Source organism: Phaethon aethereus, assembly GCF_964289735.1.
Source record: "Phaethon aethereus genome assembly, chromosome: 21".
NCBI lineage: Eukaryota > Metazoa > Chordata > Aves > Phaethontiformes > Phaethontidae > Phaethon > Phaethon aethereus.
In genome coordinates, this window is record NC_138597.1 from 4,686,635 (window position 1) to 4,707,132 (window position 20,498).

The following is a 20,498-nucleotide window of genomic DNA, read 5'->3' on the forward strand; positions in this document are numbered from 1 at the left end:
TCTAAGAATATAAGCTAATCTACAAGAGGCTTGCAATTTATTTCAACTTTAGTTAAGTTTTTTATCCCCTTCAGTCACTGACAGATAAAAAGTTTGAATCAGACAGGAGTCACATATAATGTATTTCAGAAGACTATTTTTCCATATAGTCCAACTCTGATTCAGGTTCACTGCATCAAGTGACAGTAAAGCAGAGATGAGGAGGAATATGAAAATAGACTTGGCTCTGACTCTTCAATGATGCGTCCATTAACAATAAAAATTGACAGCGTGACTCTCTTAAAAAGATATAAGGCTAAGTTTGTCTCAAGCAACGACCTAAAAGACCAGTCAGCTTTGGTCCTAGCTGAACTCTACTAGAAAGACATGGAAAAACTTGAGTCACTTGAGACAAACATTTTGCCAGAAAAGGTAGATGAGTCCCTACCGGAGAACGCATTTTCTGCAGTCTCAGTTCCAGGATGCAGTGTTTTTGATGATGTCAGTAATTTGCTGAAGCAATGGCACAAACAAGCTTACATAGGTTAAATAATTCTAAAATTAATCATAAAACACCTCATAATCAGATGCAGTTTAACGATCAGAAGAACTGCATGTAAACAAAGTACTCATGAAATACACCTATTAAACTAGAGATCCCTCTTCACGGTAGAAATCACAATAGTAGCATCCTATCCCACCTTCCCCAACATGAGAACTGTACTCCTTTTCTCAATGCTTCCATAGAGCATGAGGACCTTCATCAAGTAAACAGCATGAGGTATTTCTTCCCAGTTCCTGCTACAACTTAGCAGGATGGCTAAATCATGACGTACAACGTCATCAAAAACATCTTAACAATTTGGTATACAAATCTGATTTGAAGATGTACATGATTCGGGCATTACACTGGCACACTCGGAAACTCCCTATATCCTGATCAGTACCACGACAGAATTTGAGAGTCCTCCAACATGCGAGTAATCATAAGACCTTAATATATATTTAAAAGAAAAAAAAAGGAAGACACCACCCTTTAGAAGAAACAGTTCATATTATTCCATGTCATATGTTTGTCAATCACAACGTAACACCTGTAAGTCTTAAGCGAAAGAACAAGAGGTTGCATTGAAAGAAAGTAAATCAAAGGAAGCATTGGAAACCTGGCGAGCCTGTTTCAACAAGAAATTATATCAAATATAAGACCACACACCCTCCTTGCTTCTCAACAAGGAGTGTGATAAAGCAAGATTTTAAGTGATTTACTATGTTAAAAAGTAGGGTTTGTTTTGTTGATTTTTTTTTTAAAATCACACACAGAAAACATATAAAATGTCTAGCGTAGAACACAGAAAGGAGACATCCTCCAGACAAAGACTACCTGGCAGATGGAAGCAAAGAATAAACAATTAAACAAGAGAGAAGCGATTCAACCCCATCGACCAACCAGGGGGTCGCAGGTCAGGGACAAGACGGAGAAAGAAGGAACACGAAAAACACGGAGCACAGACACCGGGCAAAGGCGAAGCGCCTCCGTAACACTCCCACACACAGATTTCACCCTGGGGTCAGGAAGAGGACCCAGAACAGCCCGGCCCCCTCTCCCCGTGGGGCCCGGCCGCCCCCGGCGGCGCCTCCGGCCCGCCCCCTCAGGCCCCGGGCCCGGCGACCCGCCGACTCACCTCATCCGCGCTCAGCTCCTCCATCGCCTTCCTCTTAATGGTGAACGGAGGGAAGGCGCTTTCCTCTACCCCGCCGAGGGGCAGCTCCGAGGAAGCGCTCTCCTGCCGCCTCTGCCCCCCGGGGCGCCTCACAAGGGCATCTCCGGGGCGGCCGCGTCGCGCCGCGCCTCGCCCGCCGGCAGCCGGCCCCGCCGCCACCCCCGCCCCGCTCCCTGCTTCCCGCCCGTCCGCGCCTCAGCTGCTGCCGCCGCGCCTCAGCTGCCGCCGCGACCCGCCGCCCCTCAGCTGCCCCAGCCCGCCCGCGCCCCTCAGCCTCGGCCCTCGCCCGCACCGCGGCCCCTGCCCCGCGCAGAGATTATTCATCAAAACAAGAGGGCAGCGGCGGCCATCTTGGGGCGGGATCACGTGAGACCGCCCGGCTCTGCGTAGGGAGCCGGGCATGCCGGGCCCCGCGCCGCGCTGACCAATGGCAACGCCGGGAGGCGGGGCGCGGCTCAGAGCGCGAGAGGGGCGGGGCCCAGCGGCTCGTCGTGGCGGCGCGGGAGGGGCGGCCCGCGCGCGCCATGGTAACGGGGGCGAGGCCGGTGCTGAGGGGAGGTGGCCGTGAGGGGCGGGAGGAGCGAGGGCGTGGGGGGCGGGGCGGGAAGACGGGCGGGAAAGGCGGGAAGACGGGCGGGAAGCGGCGAGCTGCGCGCCGGCAGACACGTCGTCGCTTGCCCGGAGGCGGGCGCAGCCCCGCAGGTATGGATATCGGGATCCAGGCCGGGGTTAAGCTACTGGAGGTTTCCCGCTTTAATGCGTCCGTACGTGCTCCGCTCCTTGAAGGTGTTCGCCCCCTTCTCGGTGACGCATGATGGAGCGAGACTACAGGCTTTTTGTCTGATTATTACAGTCTCTGTAGCGTACCAAGGGAAAAAGAAAGCACTAAGCCCCGAGTGACTACTGGGCCTTGGCTCTTTCTAAGTGTAGTTTGAATCTGAAGTATTTTTTTTCTTTCTTGTGTAGAAACACGAACTTTTCTGCACCTATTTTTTTCATTATATTGCAAAATGGTATTTTTTTGTGAAAAATGCTCATCTTTTCCTCCCCTTTCTTTTCTCTCATCCTCAAAATGAAACTCCAGCTGGAAAACAAAACAGCCAGGGTCTGTGTTGACCTTAAGAGAATTGGATGTTCCCTTCCAGCTCTCCGTGTTTGGTCAGTTGTAATACTTGTAGGTGAAAATGAAAAGGATTTTGAGAAGTTGCTCTGTTGGAAGAGGACCAAAAAATGGGAGTTACATCAGGCAGGTTTTTGCCCTGGGAGGAACAGTCACTAATAATGAGATCTTAATAGACAGCTGTGGGCAGTGCAGGGTAGTTTGGCTCAGCGAGTGAAAGAATCCTGCGAAAGGATGACAGGATGTTCTTAAGATGGAAGCAAATTGGTCTGTGTGAACAAGGGATAGAATTAAGATATATTTCCATACGCACTGCAAATAATCATAAGGCAATAAAATTGATCAGATTTTTTAATGCAGATACGAAGCAAGTATGCAAGAAAATTATCAGGAGACTACACACAAATTTATGCCTTAAAAGCTTTTGAGTAAAAATTAATAATCTTAAAGGTACTTCTGATGATGTCAGGGAAAAGAGTTACATACTCTGTTTAAAAGTAGTCTGTGTAAGTCTGTCACAAAGACCAACTTTTAGAAACGATAATGGCAAACTACATTCAGTGATACAACTCCTTACATTTTTATATATCACTTGTATAACTTTTTTTCCCATCTCATCAGAGAAAGTGGTTTATTGATTTACTTATTTATTTGAGCAATAGTGTAAGATAATTGAAGTGGTCTGAAACACCTTTGAGTAAAACCAAGTGCATCTCTGGGGAGTTTTGTTCTTGTCCTTCAGGTCTACAGTTCAAGTGCATATGTTCTTGGCAAAGGCTATCTTAAAGTTGTCTTTTTTTTCCCTCTACTTCCAGAACATGTGACTGCTCCTTTTCGTTTTTCACCTGGCCTTTTAAGACTTTTAATTTGTATTTTGTGAAAGCATGTGAACTGGTTAGCACATAAATGAAATTAGGATAAGCAGTTTTGTCACTGCAGTATCTTTTCTCATCCTCAAGATCTCCAAAGCATCTTCAAGTGAGTTCTGCATAGCATTACTTGCTTCCAGATGAGCAGTTTGAAGTAGGAAGGTAGCAATAATAAAAGTAATATCACTGCTGATAACTCTTCTATATTTCTAACAGTAAGGACTTCCCAATAGCAGCCTTACTAATGAATTACTACACTTCTAGTCATACAGATTTCTAAGGTTACAGTTTTCCGATTTCTACTTGGAGTCTCTCTCTGTACTAACCGAGTTCTTAAGATCGTCATTGCCTTTCTGTATTGCTTCTCATGCATATCTTATTGCAGGGCACAGCTTAAGAGCTGTGGGGTTTGAGAGTATCTGCAATATTTAACACTTAAAATACTGCTATTAGGAACGGCTACAATTTAAGATGTACTACGTTCCAGAGGTGCCATCTAGTGGAGTTGCAAAGTCTGCATGATTATTGCTCTATATTGCTGACAGATGTTAGCTGTGACAGAGTAGGTTTGCTGCATGAATTTGTTATTTATATTAGAATAACATGGTAACAGTAATTTTGTTTTGAAATAAAACTACTCATTTCCAGAAGGAAGACACTGTCAGGTTCCTTAGAATAAACACCACACATTTTACTGCTAGTCCCACAAGTGTCCCTAACTGTAAGGAATACTAGTTCTTCTATTCATATTTTGGAAGCTAGCTTAAATTTATATAGTACTCTAGTAATTATATGGGGGGTTCAATCTAACAAAAAGCTCTAATCTTCAACAGGTTGCCTGCCTCTGGTGGTGGCTTTAAGAATTCTGAACTGACAAGAAGTAGTATCAGAAATGTTGTGTTACTTACATTTTAAAATGTCAGGGATTACTTTAGATTTAATTTTTTTTTTTTTGCACAGAACATAATTAAGTTACTAAGCTTAAGCTAGATTTAATAAAACTTTTTTCTTCCCTGTATTGATAAGATCCCTGCAATGTTAGTGTTACCAACAATATGCAGCAACTCATTTCACATGTAACTACTAGGTTGATCTGACTTACATGTGTTTACACAAGGCAGAATAAAACCTGCTTTTCCATGCAATATTGCACAAGGTCAAAAAGACAGTCACTTAACCTAATTGAACAGAGTTATGCAAATAAATCTTAGCTAAAGAAACATTGTTTTAACTCTGGATATGTATTTATAGAGTTCAATTATTTTGCAGACTGGAATCTACATGGATTACTCAGACTTATCTTCATTGTTCTGGGATATGATCACAGGCTGGTTTCCTTTGGTAAGCTGAATGTAATTATTTTGAGAACAAAGCAGCTATGGTGCAATATAGGACCTTACATTTCACATTTAAGATACAAGCAAGTGGAGTTAACTACTAATCTGCATGTTACAGAGAAGCATTTGGAATAATAAATCTGTATCCTTTGTTGTCTGCTTCCTTTATCTTCACTTCTGTAGAATCTTTTCCCCCTGTTTTGTTTGATGTGGGCATGCCCTATTAGAATAGGCAGTTTTTCTTGTTTTGATTTAAACTGTTAGAGGCCCAAGCCATTTCACTTAACATTTTGGGTTATGTGGGGTTTTTTTTTCTTCTCCCCTCCAAAAACACATTCAGAAATCAAGTACTTAAGATTGGTGTGGGTTTGGGTATTTATTAGCAAAAAAATCAGATCTTTAACACTGGCAACAGCAGATTTATTCCCTGAGCCAGAAACACCAGACCATTTATGTTAATAGGTACAAGGAATCGGTTCTTGTCCGTACAGCCATCAGTGGACAAAAGGATGCATAGTCTCCTGTCTCTCCATATAGGAACCAGTGCATATATTCAAGCTCTCTTGAAGACCTGTTTACATACTTGATTCTCACAGCGAAGCTCCTACCAAAAAAAAAAGCGAAAGTATAGATGTATATAGTAATCAAAGGAACTGCTTCTAAAAGTGAACATAAATTCTTTGCCATGACTACTGACCACCACACTGCTGCCATAAGTTATGCTTAACATTCTAAGTTTAACTATACAAGACAGTGAAATAGTGAAGTTGTTCCAGCTAAACTACAGTCAAAGCAGAATGTGCTCACTATGTACCATCCATTACAAATACTGCAGAGCTAGAAGACAACTTGTACACACCATGATGGCATTATAGATCTTATTTTTGTCATAGACAAAACACAAGAGACAGAACTAGTAGAAATCTGAATTAAATACCAGGTGGAGGTCATCTCCTTCAAGCCAGTGAGTCCAGCCCCGATTCTTCTTCTCACCAGTCTGGACACAGACAAGTTTGTCATTTTCCCAGGTAACTAGGCTCTGTGCAAGAAGAAACAAAAAAGTGTTTCTGTTTGTCTCAGTTCTGCAATATACTCCTAACCAATGTCCTTTTTTTCCTGGATAAAAGGGACCTAAATAACTCTCCTGAGGGAAAGTGAAACTCCTTAACTCAGGCTCCTACCTCTGTGTTACATTACAAAAAATATCCTTGAAATCATGCTGGACTGATCATGGCATTTAAATTTTGTCACCACCTCTTGATTTTATATATTCAGTCTTACCTTGCATTTCCTGTTATCCAGGCCTTTATTATCTTCTTCAAACTCTTCTCCAATTTTGAATTGAAGCAAATAATCTCTGAATGTGCTAGTGGTATGGATATAAAATGAATCACCATCTTGTTTGATCACTTTCTGAGGCTTCAGCATTTTTGCTATCTTGCGTGTTGCAAAGTCAATACCTTGGACGGGAGGCAAAAAGGTCAGAGTTGTATTTATCACCAGCCATTCTGACAGCCAGGACTTACTTTCATTACTACTAGAAGCATTTCTTAGATAGTTTGACCTTACTTCTATGAAAGGGTTTTGTTGGGGGTTTTTTTGTGAGTTTTCATTGTTGTTTTTAAAGCTGTATGTTACACAGCTCAAGTCATGTTTTTACATTTTACTCTTTGGAAACCAGTTTAGTCAACTGTTGCAGAATTCCTATGCAATATTTCTAGGAGTCAAAGTCAGAAGAGTCCTTTTAGGAGTGCAGGAGAGTTGGTTTCTCCCAGACAGATACCCCAAGCTCGGTCTCAGACTTAACCCCTGCTTCACTAGAGGGAATAGTTAATGCCTATTCTCACCCTTTGCCAGAGGAAAGGCATTATGTGAATTAACGTGAAATCTTTGCACCCTGTACCCTAAATAGGGTAAAATGAAGCACAGTCCTAAAATTACCTACCTAGGCTTGTTTTCAGGACATGCTACTTGCTATTAACGCTTTTTAAGTGCAACTAGAAAACATCATACTTGTCAAAAGATTTCCTGGTTATCTGTAATGATCAGATTTGACAGAATTCTGATGTTCTTGGTAATACTGAGCTTAAAGCAATGCTTCTAGAGTTTTTTCTATTTCTCTGGTGAATGTTTCTTACAGGAACAGACCATCTATGTGGCAGGCAACTGAACCACATTGCATCCCAATAGCATGCTCAGAGATGGGTTTTCAGCAAGGGGGATAGGCAAAATGGGGGCCTGTGTTTTAGCTGTTTTCATCACCTTGATTAAAATGTCATTTTAGGACAGTTTCTCACTTTGTGCAGGCTGGGTTTGTGATCTTCTTGACTGGGTGTGTTCAGCTCCCATATGTTGAGCCATATGGCGCATTATGCAGCCTGTGTTTGAAGTGGGACTTCATTACTGTATGCGTTACAGAAGCGCCAGAATTTGTCAGTCATGTTTTTACATGGTTACCAGTTTATTTTAGCATAGAGAGGGCTTTGAATTCAGTACTGGCAATAGCCATAGCTGTTAAGCCTTAATGTGGTTATAAGAACATACAAATACGAACTACTTACAAATCTGTTCTTTACAGGTAGATACTAAATTGAAGGAAGTGCTAGGCTTGGAATAGCCCTATCCTTACCGGTAACCCTCTAGTTACTCAGCTGATAGGATATAGCCTCCTCACTCTACTTACCCTGGCAGAAAAGTTCTTCATTTTAGTTCCTCAACATTGATTTCAGCCCTGGTTTTGTTCAGTATACAGGCAACCAATCAGGAATAATTAAAGAGAGGTTGTAAATCATCAACAGGGTTATTTGCCTTTACTTTTAAGTAGGCTCCCCCAATTACATGCTGAAAACAAATTGCATTTTTTCCTCAAGATCGGTAGTTCTGTTTCATTAAAAAAGTCCTTTACTTAGCTAGATAATGTTTATTATCAAGGAACAGACAGAATCTCTATTCTATTTGAAGACATTAACATGTTAAGAGTATATTAGTATTCAGACTAAGGAATATGTTCTCAGTACGGGAGCACCTCTTTTTTTCCCTAACTGATAACACAGCAAGATCAGAAACATTTTCTTCACCATTTTAAAGATACTAGCTAGACAATGTAAGTAGGTCACCTAGCATAGATACAGCCAGAAAATAGATTTCATTTTAGTTGTGTATACAATAACCAACAAGGGACACTGCTGGTCATCAGTTTACACAAGTCAAGAAGGCAGAAAGGGGTGGGAGAGGCAGGGAGAAGGCACACAAGGTTGCCTGCTGTCACAGTCTATAATGGGTTTTGTACAAGAAAGCTAGTGAAGTACCAAGAACTTTCATAGTTCCCCATTAAAGCACTATTAATCTCTCTGTCTAAAAGATCTAAGCAAGGTAGGTCCTTAGCTTCAAGCACTCCAGAAAAGTGACAGTTACAGGTTATCAGCAAGTCACAGTAATGAGAAAACCATTTTCTAAGCTGTTTACATATAGTGACATTAAGCTGCATAACTGCCTGGAAGTGGCAAATATCCAAGCGCTTTTTTTTGTTACTTAACATTTAATTAACCCTAGATATGGGTTCTGTAAGTTCATGCTCAAAAGCAAGAGAAATTGAGTGGACAGGGCAAACTCATATGTCTCTGATAAAAACTATACAAAAATTCTACTTTTAATAAGTAGTAGGCTGAGAAATTCCTGAAAGCTGCAAGGACACTTGGGTGACAGGCTGAAGTATAGTTAATGTTGTCTGCTTATCAAGAAACAAAGATCTTCCCATTGTTTTTCAGAGGAAAAAAGCTTCAGCAATACCTAGGTTTTAGAAGAACTGAGAGTCTTAAAATTCAGCAGGACCCTTATGGGGGAAGGGAGGAAGGATAGAATCAGGTATTTTCACCTACCTAAGGCCACCATATAACCTTCAAAGTTGTCATTGCTGATAAGGTTCCAGGTTCCACTGAAATCTGCAGGCATTGCCAGACTGGGGAAAGAAGATACAATTAACCTCTGACCAAAAAGCAAAAAATGAAGTAGTTTTCCAGCCAGGCCTTATATAAGAAAGTCTGTGGGTGGGATTACAGCCCAGAGCCCTTCTGCTGGAGGGGAAGGGTGCTATTGCGGAGCCAATAGGTGAGAGGGTATATGTAGATCAGCTTCAGCTGTGATGGAGGGAAAAGTTCACGGTTTCTGAAATTTGTGTGTGGAGCAAATGTTAATAGCCCAAGAGTCACAATGCAAACCAAAAACTGGTTTAAACAGTTTGTGTCCGTCTTGTATACTCTAAAGGGAATCATGGACAGATTGTGTCCTTACTAAAATTCCCTGCATGTATACTAGATCTGTAGCTTTATGATCTGAAATCTACGTATTTGTTGAAAAGGTGATCTACCCACTGTAAATACATGCTATATTTGAACAGACAGGGATTGACTGTTAAACTGTGTATGGTATTGTATCAGCAAATTTTAAAGCAGTACCTATGACACATTAATAGAGATATGTATTATATCTTGTTGGTTTATGTCTGGAGTGAAAAGTAGGCAGCATTGTTGTCTAGTGGTTATAACAGAGAAGTGAAAGACAGATCTTGCTTGTGTATGTTATTCTCTGATGTGACTGTCAATGCACCTCTACTGTGACACAGTTTACCTATTTGTGTTCTGGTTTCTGTTAGGCATATCCTAGTTAAATGAACATATATATACAAAATTCCTTATTTTCTCAGATGCCTTACCAGCCGTAAAGTTTGTGTAACAGTTCGGCATGGGACAGCAGATCCAGAGGCCTGAGCTCTGTTCCCAATTCTGCAGCTTTGTATTTATCAGTTGTCCTAGGTGGGAAAGAGGATGAATATCTACTCTTGCAATCCACTTTCAACTCCTAAAACCAGCCAATAACAAATTCAGACGTACTCTTGTGTATGTGGAAGATGTAGCTCCCCCCTTCGCTTTTTATTCTTGACACATACAGTAAAGGAGAGATTATACAGAAGTTATTCCCACTGATGCTTTATTAGGTGCTACACATTGTGGCAGCGCATGTAGGGAGTACAGGATGCAGCAGGTAAGCTTCAGTGTTGGTCTTTACCTTCAGCAAAGAAGTGAAAGAAATGTCTGAAGTGATGACCCAGCAATGTGTTTTGAAAAGTGAAGAATGCTTGACTTCAAAGAGAAAGGATAGATAAGGAAATTGGAAGTGAGATTTTACTTCCATTAGAAGATACATAATTCTCCAATCTCTTGGAATTCCTCCATCTGTGTTATTTTTTGCAAACTGTATGCTTTATTGTTACAATTTACCAAGTGAGAAATATGAATTTAGTAATCCTGAACAACTAGATGCTCTAGAATTGCTAAGTACGGAGAGCTCAGTAACTTCATACCTCAGTTTCCTCATCAGTAAAATGGGGAAAACAATAATTTCCAAAGTCACACGTATGTTTTGAGCATTAGCTTAATCCCATATTTTAAATGGTCAGGTGGGACAGTAATGAGCACCACAGTGAAGGCTACTTTAAAAGAAAAACCCAAAATTGATGGGCAAAGGAAATCTTTACGGTGTTGCTACCATAGTAAAAAGGGAATTTGATATTCTGAATCTTGAATGAGGAAACTCACCTATAGCTACTACATTTATCTATTTACTGACTTGGGTTAGGCTGAATAAAAAGATAATATTTTGCAGAGAAAATTAAGTTTCCCTGAACTTTAGCTACATTTTTGGAGCTGACAGTTTGACCTATATGACTCACAGAATCATGCGAGTAGGAAGTTAGGACGTCAAAGCTTGTTTCCTGTTTGCAGATGGATATTGTTCTCTAACCTATACTAAACTAGGAATGGCACAGAGAGATGCAAATTAATGTTTCCCCTGGACTCAAATAGTAACATTTCACCCATAATTTGTTATTACGAGGTTATGATAGTAAAGCACTGTTGCAATACTACTGACTCTTCCACGTAAAGAGAAGTCAGCACTTGGATAAGTCCTGTGTAAAAGCCTGGGTATAACATTTTAATTGAAAATTAAGATTATGCAGATTGTCTGGGATGTGGTGCTTCTTTCTGTAAATCAGAACTTAATCTCAAACTAAGACTTACAAAGGGTATTTGAGTTACTATTTCAAGGCTCAGCTGAAGAATTCACTATGGAACTTCTTGTAAGAACTGCCACGTGCCCTGGACACATCCTGTGACGGTTCATTTATTTCTCCCCTAGAAATTCCTGATTTTCTTTGTGTGGAATTTTTTTTTCCCATTTCCATCTTAATTCCTGTGCAGCATTGAGCATCTAACCCATTCCATGAAGGATGTCACCTCGTTACAGAAGTAGATAAAGTGGTTCCTGATGCACTTGCAGTATTTATAAAATATTTTGAGTCTGAATTACGTATGTGGTCTAAGGGCCCTATGTTCTCTTAATAGAGCAGAACCAAATGCAGTGATCTAAAAAAATAGCCTCATTTTTGTTTGTAGAACATCTGTGAATGCATTATAACACATTTTATAAAGAAGTTCAGTGAACTGCATTATTCACAAACCTTACATTTTCAAGCATATAGATTCTCTTTTAGATCTAGTCCACTCTTGAAAGTTATACCTGTCTAATATTTTTGAATATGCCACATCACTGACTGCGATGATGATATTTATAACTGAATGGAACAGTAGATTGTGTGCAGTTACTTCTAGTGCTGTTAACAGGCAGGTTTCTGGATCCCATTAGTAAAACAAAAGGTCCATATTCAGCAGTCAGTGTAATTTTTGAGCAATGTAAAATGTTCTGTTTTGTATGGACAAAACTGTACTGACATCATTCCACCTACTTAATAATCATGCAGTCATCAGACATCAGATTTGGTTAATAACAGGATGACTAAAATTAGCATATTACATGCAATTTATTTTATTGAAAGACCCACCACACATAACTACATTAAAATCCAGTGAAATATAACTGTTTGAAGATCAAAGCTTTATAAAACATCTTATTGAATTTACAGTTTCTCTAGAATTACACAAAGTGCACCAACACACGGCAGAATCACTATGTAGAAGAATAAACCTAGACTTAAAGTGCAGTTTTACTTTAAAAAGTGACCGCATAAATAGGGTGCTTTCCCTTCAGAAAGATCTGATTATTCAGAAGCACACTCGAGTGCTGAAAATAAATCTTTCTTGCCCTTTATTCTTGTCAGTCCTAAAGACAGACATCAAGGAAAAGAAAAGTAGATCTTGTCCTTTCCTATGCACTGTCGACAATATAGTTATCTTCAATCAGTTACGGCAGTTTGATTCCTAAGGTGTCATGGGGGGCATAATTTATCCTTTGGTACCTTTATTACTATTGACGATAAATAAACCGAATCAAAGGACAGTGTAAGCTGGCCTGAGCTCCAGGGGAAAACATGGCAGACTGAGCACATCTGATGCAGGAATCACCAAGGAAAAAAAAAAATCCTTGATGCTACTTTTCTGTCAGTGCAGTTACAGATGCACTCCTAAGTTGTGACTTGATTTTATTACACCAATCTCCTTGTAGATTCTCGGAGGACAGCCACCTTTACAGGCTGGAGCTAGCAGATCATGTATTCGAGTGTATGTAATTGCAGAATGTGACGTGGGGCTCCAAGTTTGCATGCCCGATGGGTTTTATACAAGCCTTGCAGGCCCTAGGGCCACATGTCATGTTCTGTGTTTGGCTTCTGACTTCCAGACTCCCTCTAAGCTCCTAGGGAAGCCTAGACCTCTGCCTCAGCAGTTTGGGGATCCCTGCCCAGGAAAGGAGGGTGACACATCACGGTTATGATCCTGGAACATGTCCCTGATTCTAGACTTGCCCAGCGGCATATAGGCTTCCTGCCCTGAGAGTCTCGCATTCTGCTGCATTTGTTGATGTGAAAAATACGAACAGAGTGATCTTGTGGAGATCATATGAAAAAGTATGTGGAGGTCGTTGACCCATTAGGTAGCATCTTGGAAACCTTCGCATTTTTAATAAGGCACATAATCCAAACAAAAATGGGATGACAGCAAATAATGGGAGGTAGAATTCTATCACCATGACATTCACGGTGCCTCTCAAGTTTATATTCACACAATACAGACAATATACTGTTAGATTCAAAACCAGATTTCTAGCAAAGAAAAAATTTCACTTATGTACAGTCTTAATATCCTACCATTTGCTCTCAACTCCAGTTACAGAAAACAATTCTGGCCATATACATTTGGCTCAAAAGTAAAAGCTCATTTATTATTTGAAATAAAGGGACAACTGTCTGAGAATCAGTGCAATGACACTATTATTAATTTCTATCCATTAAATCAATGGCTATAAACCAGTTTCTGAAGTAGGTTTGTCCTTCCATGAGAAACAGTGCGGAGCTTAACGTACAGCTCTGGAAACACGAATGGAAAAGTAAAGCACAAGGCATTTCTGGGAGCAAATTGCATGATGGCAGACAAACAGGCTGCATATTTGAAAAGCGGGCAACTCAAAGCATGGCATATCTAGCACCACTTCAGCCAGGAGTAAACTTTTCCCTTCCAGGATAGAGCTAATTAATTTCTTTGAGGTGTACCACATGTTGGCAATTAAAAAAAAGTTCTATAGATTTACTATCAGTAAGTGGTACATTCTGAAATTAAATGGCTTTGTTAAGACACTGTAAGTTATTAAAAATATTTGTGTTAGTATTTTATAAATAGCAGTCAGAGCAGTCTCAGTTCAAACTAATCAGAACATTTTCATTTCTTTTGTTAATTTGTAATTCTCATATGCAAGTGTGGATTCTTATACTTAGTTCACTACACTGTGACAAAATGTTTAAACGTGAAAATCTTATTATTTGATTTAAAAGATTGTGTAGGTCCAATTATTGAGTGCACCAAACCTCTACAGCAACTGTGTATGTACTAAAGCCACAGAATTAGCCCACTAGTTACTTTAAAAAAAACAAACAAAAACCCCCAACCCCCAAAAAAACACATTTTCCTGTACTGAACAGTAGCTTTTTTCACAGCAGAAAGTAAGTTAGTTGTATAGTGCCTGTTAGTTCTTGGAATCACTTGCATTTTTCTGTAAGGGAGCCAAGACAACCCCAGCATTCCTGTCTTCACTTTCTGGACTATACAGATTATTTTTTGCTATGTATGCTTGAACTACATCAGGCACTAGGTAACGAATGCTCTGGCCCCTCCGCAGTGCTCTCCTAATCTTGGTGGAGGAAATGTCGTTTGTGATCCATTCTTCCACAAGGTGAATGTTATTCTTATGCCTCCACAAAATATCAGATTCATAGATGAATTTCTGAACACTGTTTCCAGCCCTACTGATGCATACAAGGCCATGATTTTCCACAATTTCAGTGATATCCTCCGACTTCCACAGATTGGGGATCCCAAAAGATTCCAGCATGTCACTTCCACAAAGCAGTTTAACCTGTGGGACACCTTAAAACGAAAAATAAGTGAGAAATAGGCTTGGTTTAGGCCACTAGATTTTAGCTAACTTGATGGGGACATTTAATTTCTAGGCTACCTCTCTATTTTTGGTTAAGGTGAGATAATGGAATGAAATAAAAAAAGGTTCATAGTATATAATTCATAATTAGTACCCTCAATACAAGATTTTTCTGAAAAAAGGGTTATGGGAGTCCCTTCGTTCAAAAGGACTGGAAAATAAACTCTAATATGCTCATTTAGCCTTGGGGTGAACCAATCACTGTGAGGATGAAAGTAAAAGAAAATATAGAGAAAATTCCAGAATAGCTAAGTATGAAAGGATACTGTAACGCTGTTAAAACTTTATCTGACATTCCACAGAGTTACAGAAGAGGAGCTAGCTTTTACGGAACAGGGGGCAGAGGGTATTACGTAAAAGGAAAGAAAATACAACCAAAAAAACCCAAAACACCATAGACTGTGTGGGTTGAATTCAGAGGACTCTCTTCCACACTATGTTTTATAGGGAATCTAGAAAAGCATGCAGACAGAAACCACCTTAAAGTAATGGAAGCAAAATTGAGAGTGCTACAGATTTGCAGGTTCCAATAATGTCACAGGGTGGCAGGAATGTAGTAAAACATCTGCCAACACGGTATGAAAAAAGCCTGCCTGATGCTGTTGGTCTTTGAATACATTTATTTTGCAACACCATCATTTAAACAGTAGAATTTGGAAAGGTTCAAGGGAAGAAGCAAAATAAATGCTACCTAAAATTACAAAGCCAAGCTACATCTGTTGTATGAAGTTTTAAATTACAATTTAAAATCCTGTACCCAGATACACTTTGAATTTCAGGACTTAACCCTGTCCTTCCTGTCTTCAGCAACTTGCAATATGATCCAAAATTCTCAGCTGCAACTACAGTTTAACAAAGTTCTGTAGGTAAAATGTATAGCTCAGACCTTTTTCAGTTTAAATTTTTATTATTGTGAGTATTTATCATATTTTATCCTTACAAGTCATCTTCCTACAAAGCCTACTGCTTTATGCTATGCGATCTAAGGGAATAAACTTACTCAGTGACATCAGAACCAAGAACTAGCAAAAAAAAAAAGCTACTCATCAGCATAATTCCCTTGAAATAGCAAGTATTGTTACGCATTTAATTTGCAAACAGACTTAACTTTTTATATCGGGACTTTGATTTTTCTTTTTAATGGGGTCATGCCTGTTTGGTTCCTGTTTCCTCTTCCGTCCTGGCTTTGTTAAAGGTATAGCATTCTGCAGACTGTTAGTGGGATCAGGAGATAAAAGCTTTTGATGATGATACCTGCAAAACAGATGTATTTTAGGTATTTTCAAGATGTAGGAGAATATAGGGAAAAGTTAGGCCTACTAAATAATCTATCACCACTTCCTCCTGCAGTACTTTCACTGACAATGCATCCAAGAACTGATCTGCTGGAACATAGCTACGTCATAAGACGGTCAAAATGCAAAGATTTCAAAGCAACAACTACAAGGTTGGTTTCTTTCTTTTTAATAAAAATTCCTTTTAAAAAGAACCTCAGTGAAGTAGCAGTGGCTGAAAGAGTAAAAAAGGTAAAACGTAAGAAAAGATATTCCTTCAGACAATTCTCATGCCAGCCTTTAAATACACAAATGGGCAGCATAGCACAATGAGAATCAAACGAGGGAAGCTCATGTAGCATGTGTCTATCCTATTATAGTCTCTTGTCCTTCCTCATGAATACCTATTCAGTATAAAAATTTAATACAGCCTAGGAAACAATATATCTTTAAAATTGTTCACAGGCTCATTTTTTGTAAGTTTAGGACTAATGATGCAATCTTTCATTTGCAATGCTCATATAAATAGCACTTCTGAACTCACTGAGTCTATTCATAAGATTTGGGGTTAGCCTGCTATTTTTCTAACTTGTTAGAGCTAACACCATTCCTTATTTTTCTAAGCTTCTTGAGAATTTTTAGGATTTGGCTGAAGAATACCTTAAAACTTTTAGTGTTTCCAACCACTCACTCTGGCTGCTTTCCCAATCATCAACTTCCACCCAATCTGAGTTTTTTGTAGCTAGTTTTGCCATAGTTACTCGGTGGTTTGCACTGATGAGACCTTTCTTCTTATATGCATCACCTACTGGTGAAATTATTCCTTTGATTACTTTGTATTTTCCTGTGGAAAAAAACACATCACACAAGAACATGAGAAGTGGTTGAGCAGATGTTACTTCCACTGTATTGTATTTAAACTATTACATAACCATTATTCACTGCAATCTCTAAGAACACCAATGCCAGCCCAGTGGAAAAGTACAGTACACTTCTGCCATTGTGCAAGGCAGCACAGTTAAAGGTTCAGAAAGATATATTAGATGTATTTCTATAAAGAAAAACTATAAAACTCATGCTTTAGCTCATTAAAATCAGTAATAAGCAACACATATATATAAGACTGTTCTCTCATCTATTTGGCCTACACTATTTTGTATGATACATTCACACACACTAGCTTCAGTATCTAATTAGCATTTCCAAAAAGATCTGTCACTGTCGAACAGGCATTCATATACACAAAATGCTCACTTTAACATTTAAGTGTCTGGTTACCAGAGCTGTTCTGAACGATATAAATTATCATCTACCTGTTTCATGGAAGTAGTCTTTAGCCAGCTCAAATAGCCTTAGATGCATGTTGGTAATGGGATTGAAGGACCCACAGGCCAGCAGTACTACTTCAGTCTTCTTGTCAAGAGCTTCCATAGCCATTCCTCACAGCTACAGAGCCAAGTGGAGAATGTGTGCTAGTTACCAGCCACTACGAGAAGAGACAAGATTAAATAGTTATTCTTACTTATTTGTGCTGCCAATAAGCAGCAGCAGATTTCAAGATCAAACTGAATGCTGCATTTTCCTTCTATCAATATTTGGCCTGATTGTTCATGTGATACTGCATTATCCAATTTTTAAGAGATTAAAACCACCACCTCTAGTTCCTTCTGGTTATCCCTGGGTAGAGGTACAATGCAAGGAGCTGAGACAACAGTGGCATTATGTTGCAAGAAGGAGGATAATTCTTCTGTGTGGCTTCAGAAATCAAGGATGTAGAGAAAAGTGAGTGTGCTAGGAAGAAGACATACATAACAGATAAGTGAACCCAAATTCACCTTGCCCATGTATTATCATACCAGCTGTGATGCCCTCCTATATGTAAGAGGAAGCACCTTTAAAAATGTAATCACTGAAAACAGGCTGCTTGCCTAAAGGGAGGACAGCGTACTGCCCCCTCTGAAGAAAGGCAGCTTATGCAGAAAAAACTTCATGAGCAGAGATTATTTGTCCTGATTGCAGGACAAACTTTATTAGAATTTAGCATTTTTTTTTAAGATGCCAATACCAATCAACTGCCCAGAACTGGGAACTGGGAACTGCAGGGGACTTCCTTCCTTCTAGTGCTTACAGGGGGGAATAGAACATCCTATGACAGCTCCCAATGCTGCTACTCTAAATTGCAGTGAGTCTTTTCAGCAAAATCTATAGAACTAACATAATATTGTATTAAATTCTGGAGGAGAGGAGCATTAACATTTCTTTGTTTGGCATTTATTTACATTTTACATGCTCTTGGTATATGGGAAGAGCGTGCTATGAACTAAACATGAAAACAACCAACCTACTTTGTGTGGCGGAAAATAAGTGGTAGGTGTACCAGAGGAACAGATGATCGAAGAATAGCGAACTTTAAAAAGTTTAGTAAAAGCTGCAATTAAATACTAGATTTTTCTTCCTTCTTTAAAATACATCAGTTGAACTTCAGTTTCAGAAAGCTGCTAAAGGATTAATGAAAATAAGGAAACGTCACTACTTTTTCATTTCTCCTCGCTCTAGATGGATTTTTGCTTCTTAGTGTTCTTTTCTTTCACGAGAATATTCTGGCTTGCCACGATGGTTTCCCCTAGCCTGGCCCTGAACAAATGAAAACTGGAATATGTTATGGGCCATTCTCCTGCTGTTGGTGTTTGTGAGATGTCTGAGACATCTGTGTTGAGCACTGAATAGTCTGCCATTGTTTCTACAGCAACATCACTGCCTGCAAAAATCCACAAGGTCACCCTCACGTTCTGTCTCCTTTACAAAGAAGCTGCGTCAAGTTCGCAGCTGCCACAATGCTGAGATATCATCACAGCTAAATCTTGTAACAGCTACTAGGTACTAACATCAAATAGCCCTTGAATAAAAGGAAGTCTTGCAAGGCTTCACATTTTCCAAGTGTCAGTACTTTTCTGTGCTTTCCAGCATTTCAAAAACTTTTAAAATGTTCTTTATTACTAGAGAGTAGTTCAGCATTTGAAGGATTTGGTGTTACTTGGAATGCAACTTCACTGGGGCATCAGTTAGAAGAGTTACTATGGAAACAGGCAAGTTAGCCTTGCCTTTTGTAATGCATAAAGCCTACTTTCTAAAGAAAGTGACTCATGCTGCAAATTTGAAAAGGGTTGATTTTCTCCGTTGGAAAAAAAAAAGCAAGGGAAAAAATAATAGAAAATTTTAAGATGAAAATATATAGTGTCTTTTCTGGAGTTAATCAAATGTCCTTTTTCATGCTGCTTGCTAACTTTACAGTCTTCAGAAACAGACAATTATTGCATCATAAACTCACCTTGTAGTGTTTCATATCTGCATAAAAATTGAGAATATAATTTAATCGTTTGCACATACGCTCAGTCTCCTAATTTGCATGGACATCCTCTGTCTAGCAGTGTTTTCATAGAAAACAGCATTGATGTGGAGAGTAGAGAAAATGACAAAGAAGGTGGAGGTGTCATCACATGACTACCTTCACCGTTATGTCATCCTTACAACCAACACAGCACTCTCAGAGCTGGGATCTGCTTTGTATGAAATGACCTTCATATAGCTCTACCTTTTTGGGGAAAGCTATGCAATTCACACATCCCAGGAGAGAAAAGACGACCAGGTTCCAGTGATGATTAAAGCCCAGCCACTGCCTGAGCTGTGTATGGAACTACGCCTATTCTTGTATAATAACATAAGTAGTTTTGATGGATTACGTATCATTTGACAGTGCTTGACACAATTATTGCAGGTTGACCACAAGTTCCAAACTAGCAGCCCAGCTCCTGCTGTACAGAGATGAGAGATCTGGATGCAGGCAAGACTTTAGTTTCACAAAACTGAGAACTGTTTTCAAATAATTAATTCTATCTTACACCAAATACTAAATGAAATACTAGTAAAACCTCTAAAAAGAGGAAACAAAATAAAATGGCCTTCACTCGGATTCTCCGTAAGTGTAGGACATCCTGGATCATTTTCTCTTCCAGAAAGAAGAATTAGGTGCCCTGTGATGTAGTCCTTTACATATGCGTTTATATATAATCTCATCATGCTTATGCATAATCTTACCAATATTTAGTGTGTACCACTTGCAGTCCTGCTCGTGCTTAGCTGGACTGGACATGCACTTGCACTAAAAAGCACCAAAGTACGCCTGCAGGAGATTTTGGGATGGTTCTAACCTGTTAGCTTCTGTGGATAAGCAAGTAATTGTGAATATGCTTCGGTGAGTCTCATTTATATTTCAGAGATAAATTTTTCTTAAACACGCTTTTCTATCAGTGGAATATCACGTTTACGGTGTGCAGGCCGTTGCCGGAAGCCCTCGCATGCTAAGCGCTCCAGTGGTCGGTCCGTTTTGGCAACCTCCTCCCCACAGCTCCACGCGGCCTGCACACGGGTACGGCCCCCGAAGGTGCGGGGCGCAGGATCAGGCCCCTGCCCAGCGACTCCCCCGCCGCCACCCCGCCGCCCGCGCTTACCGCCTGGGGCCGCGTCGCCAGCTCCGCGCAGAGGGGCCGCACTGGGCGGCGCGGCAGCGCCGCGCTCTCATTGGCCCGGGCGCGCCGGAAGCGCCGCCGGTGGGAGGCGGCCGGCTCCCCCTCGGTTCCCCCTGCGCCCGCGCCCCCGCTCCGCCCGCCGCGGCCTGTCCCAGGTGAGGCGGCGGTGGG

The 20,498-nt window shown here is 40.2% G+C and overlaps 3 protein-coding genes across 5 annotated transcripts in view; all 3 read right to left on the reverse strand.

The window, feature by feature from the left end:
* The window catches only part of UBE4B (ubiquitination factor E4B), a gene marked incomplete at both ends in the record, with an annotated part of 40,784 nt that extends 39,099 nt beyond the window's left edge, over nt 1-1,685 (reverse strand). For all 3 annotated transcript variants that reach the window (XM_082009435.1, XM_082009434.1, XM_082009433.1), the window contains one exon: nt 1,662-1,685. In XM_082009435.1, the coding sequence (XP_081865561.1) occupies nt 1,662-1,685 (24 nt within the window). The remainder of the gene's footprint in view (nt 1-1,661) is intronic.
* Nucleotides 1,686-5,579: 3,894 nt separating this feature from the next.
* Nucleotides 5,580-8,977, reverse strand: RBP7 (retinol binding protein 7; the record flags this gene model as incomplete). Its single annotated transcript, XM_082009510.1, has 4 exons — nt 5,580-5,630; nt 5,964-6,065; nt 6,308-6,486; nt 8,905-8,977. 4 exons carry the CDS (start codon nt 8,975-8,977, stop codon nt 5,580-5,582), a joined length of 405 nt encoding a protein of 134 aa, XP_081865636.1.
* A 4,529-nt stretch (nt 8,978-13,506) lies between these two features.
* Nucleotides 13,507-17,238, reverse strand: NMNAT1 (nicotinamide nucleotide adenylyltransferase 1; the record flags this gene model as incomplete). Its single annotated transcript, XM_082009305.1, has 4 exons — nt 13,507-14,457; nt 15,636-15,781; nt 16,462-16,645; nt 17,115-17,238. 4 exons carry the CDS (start codon nt 17,236-17,238, stop codon nt 14,057-14,059), a joined length of 855 nt encoding a protein of 284 aa, XP_081865431.1. The 3' UTR covers nt 13,507-14,056.
* Between the last annotated feature and the right edge of the window lie 3,260 nt (nt 17,239-20,498).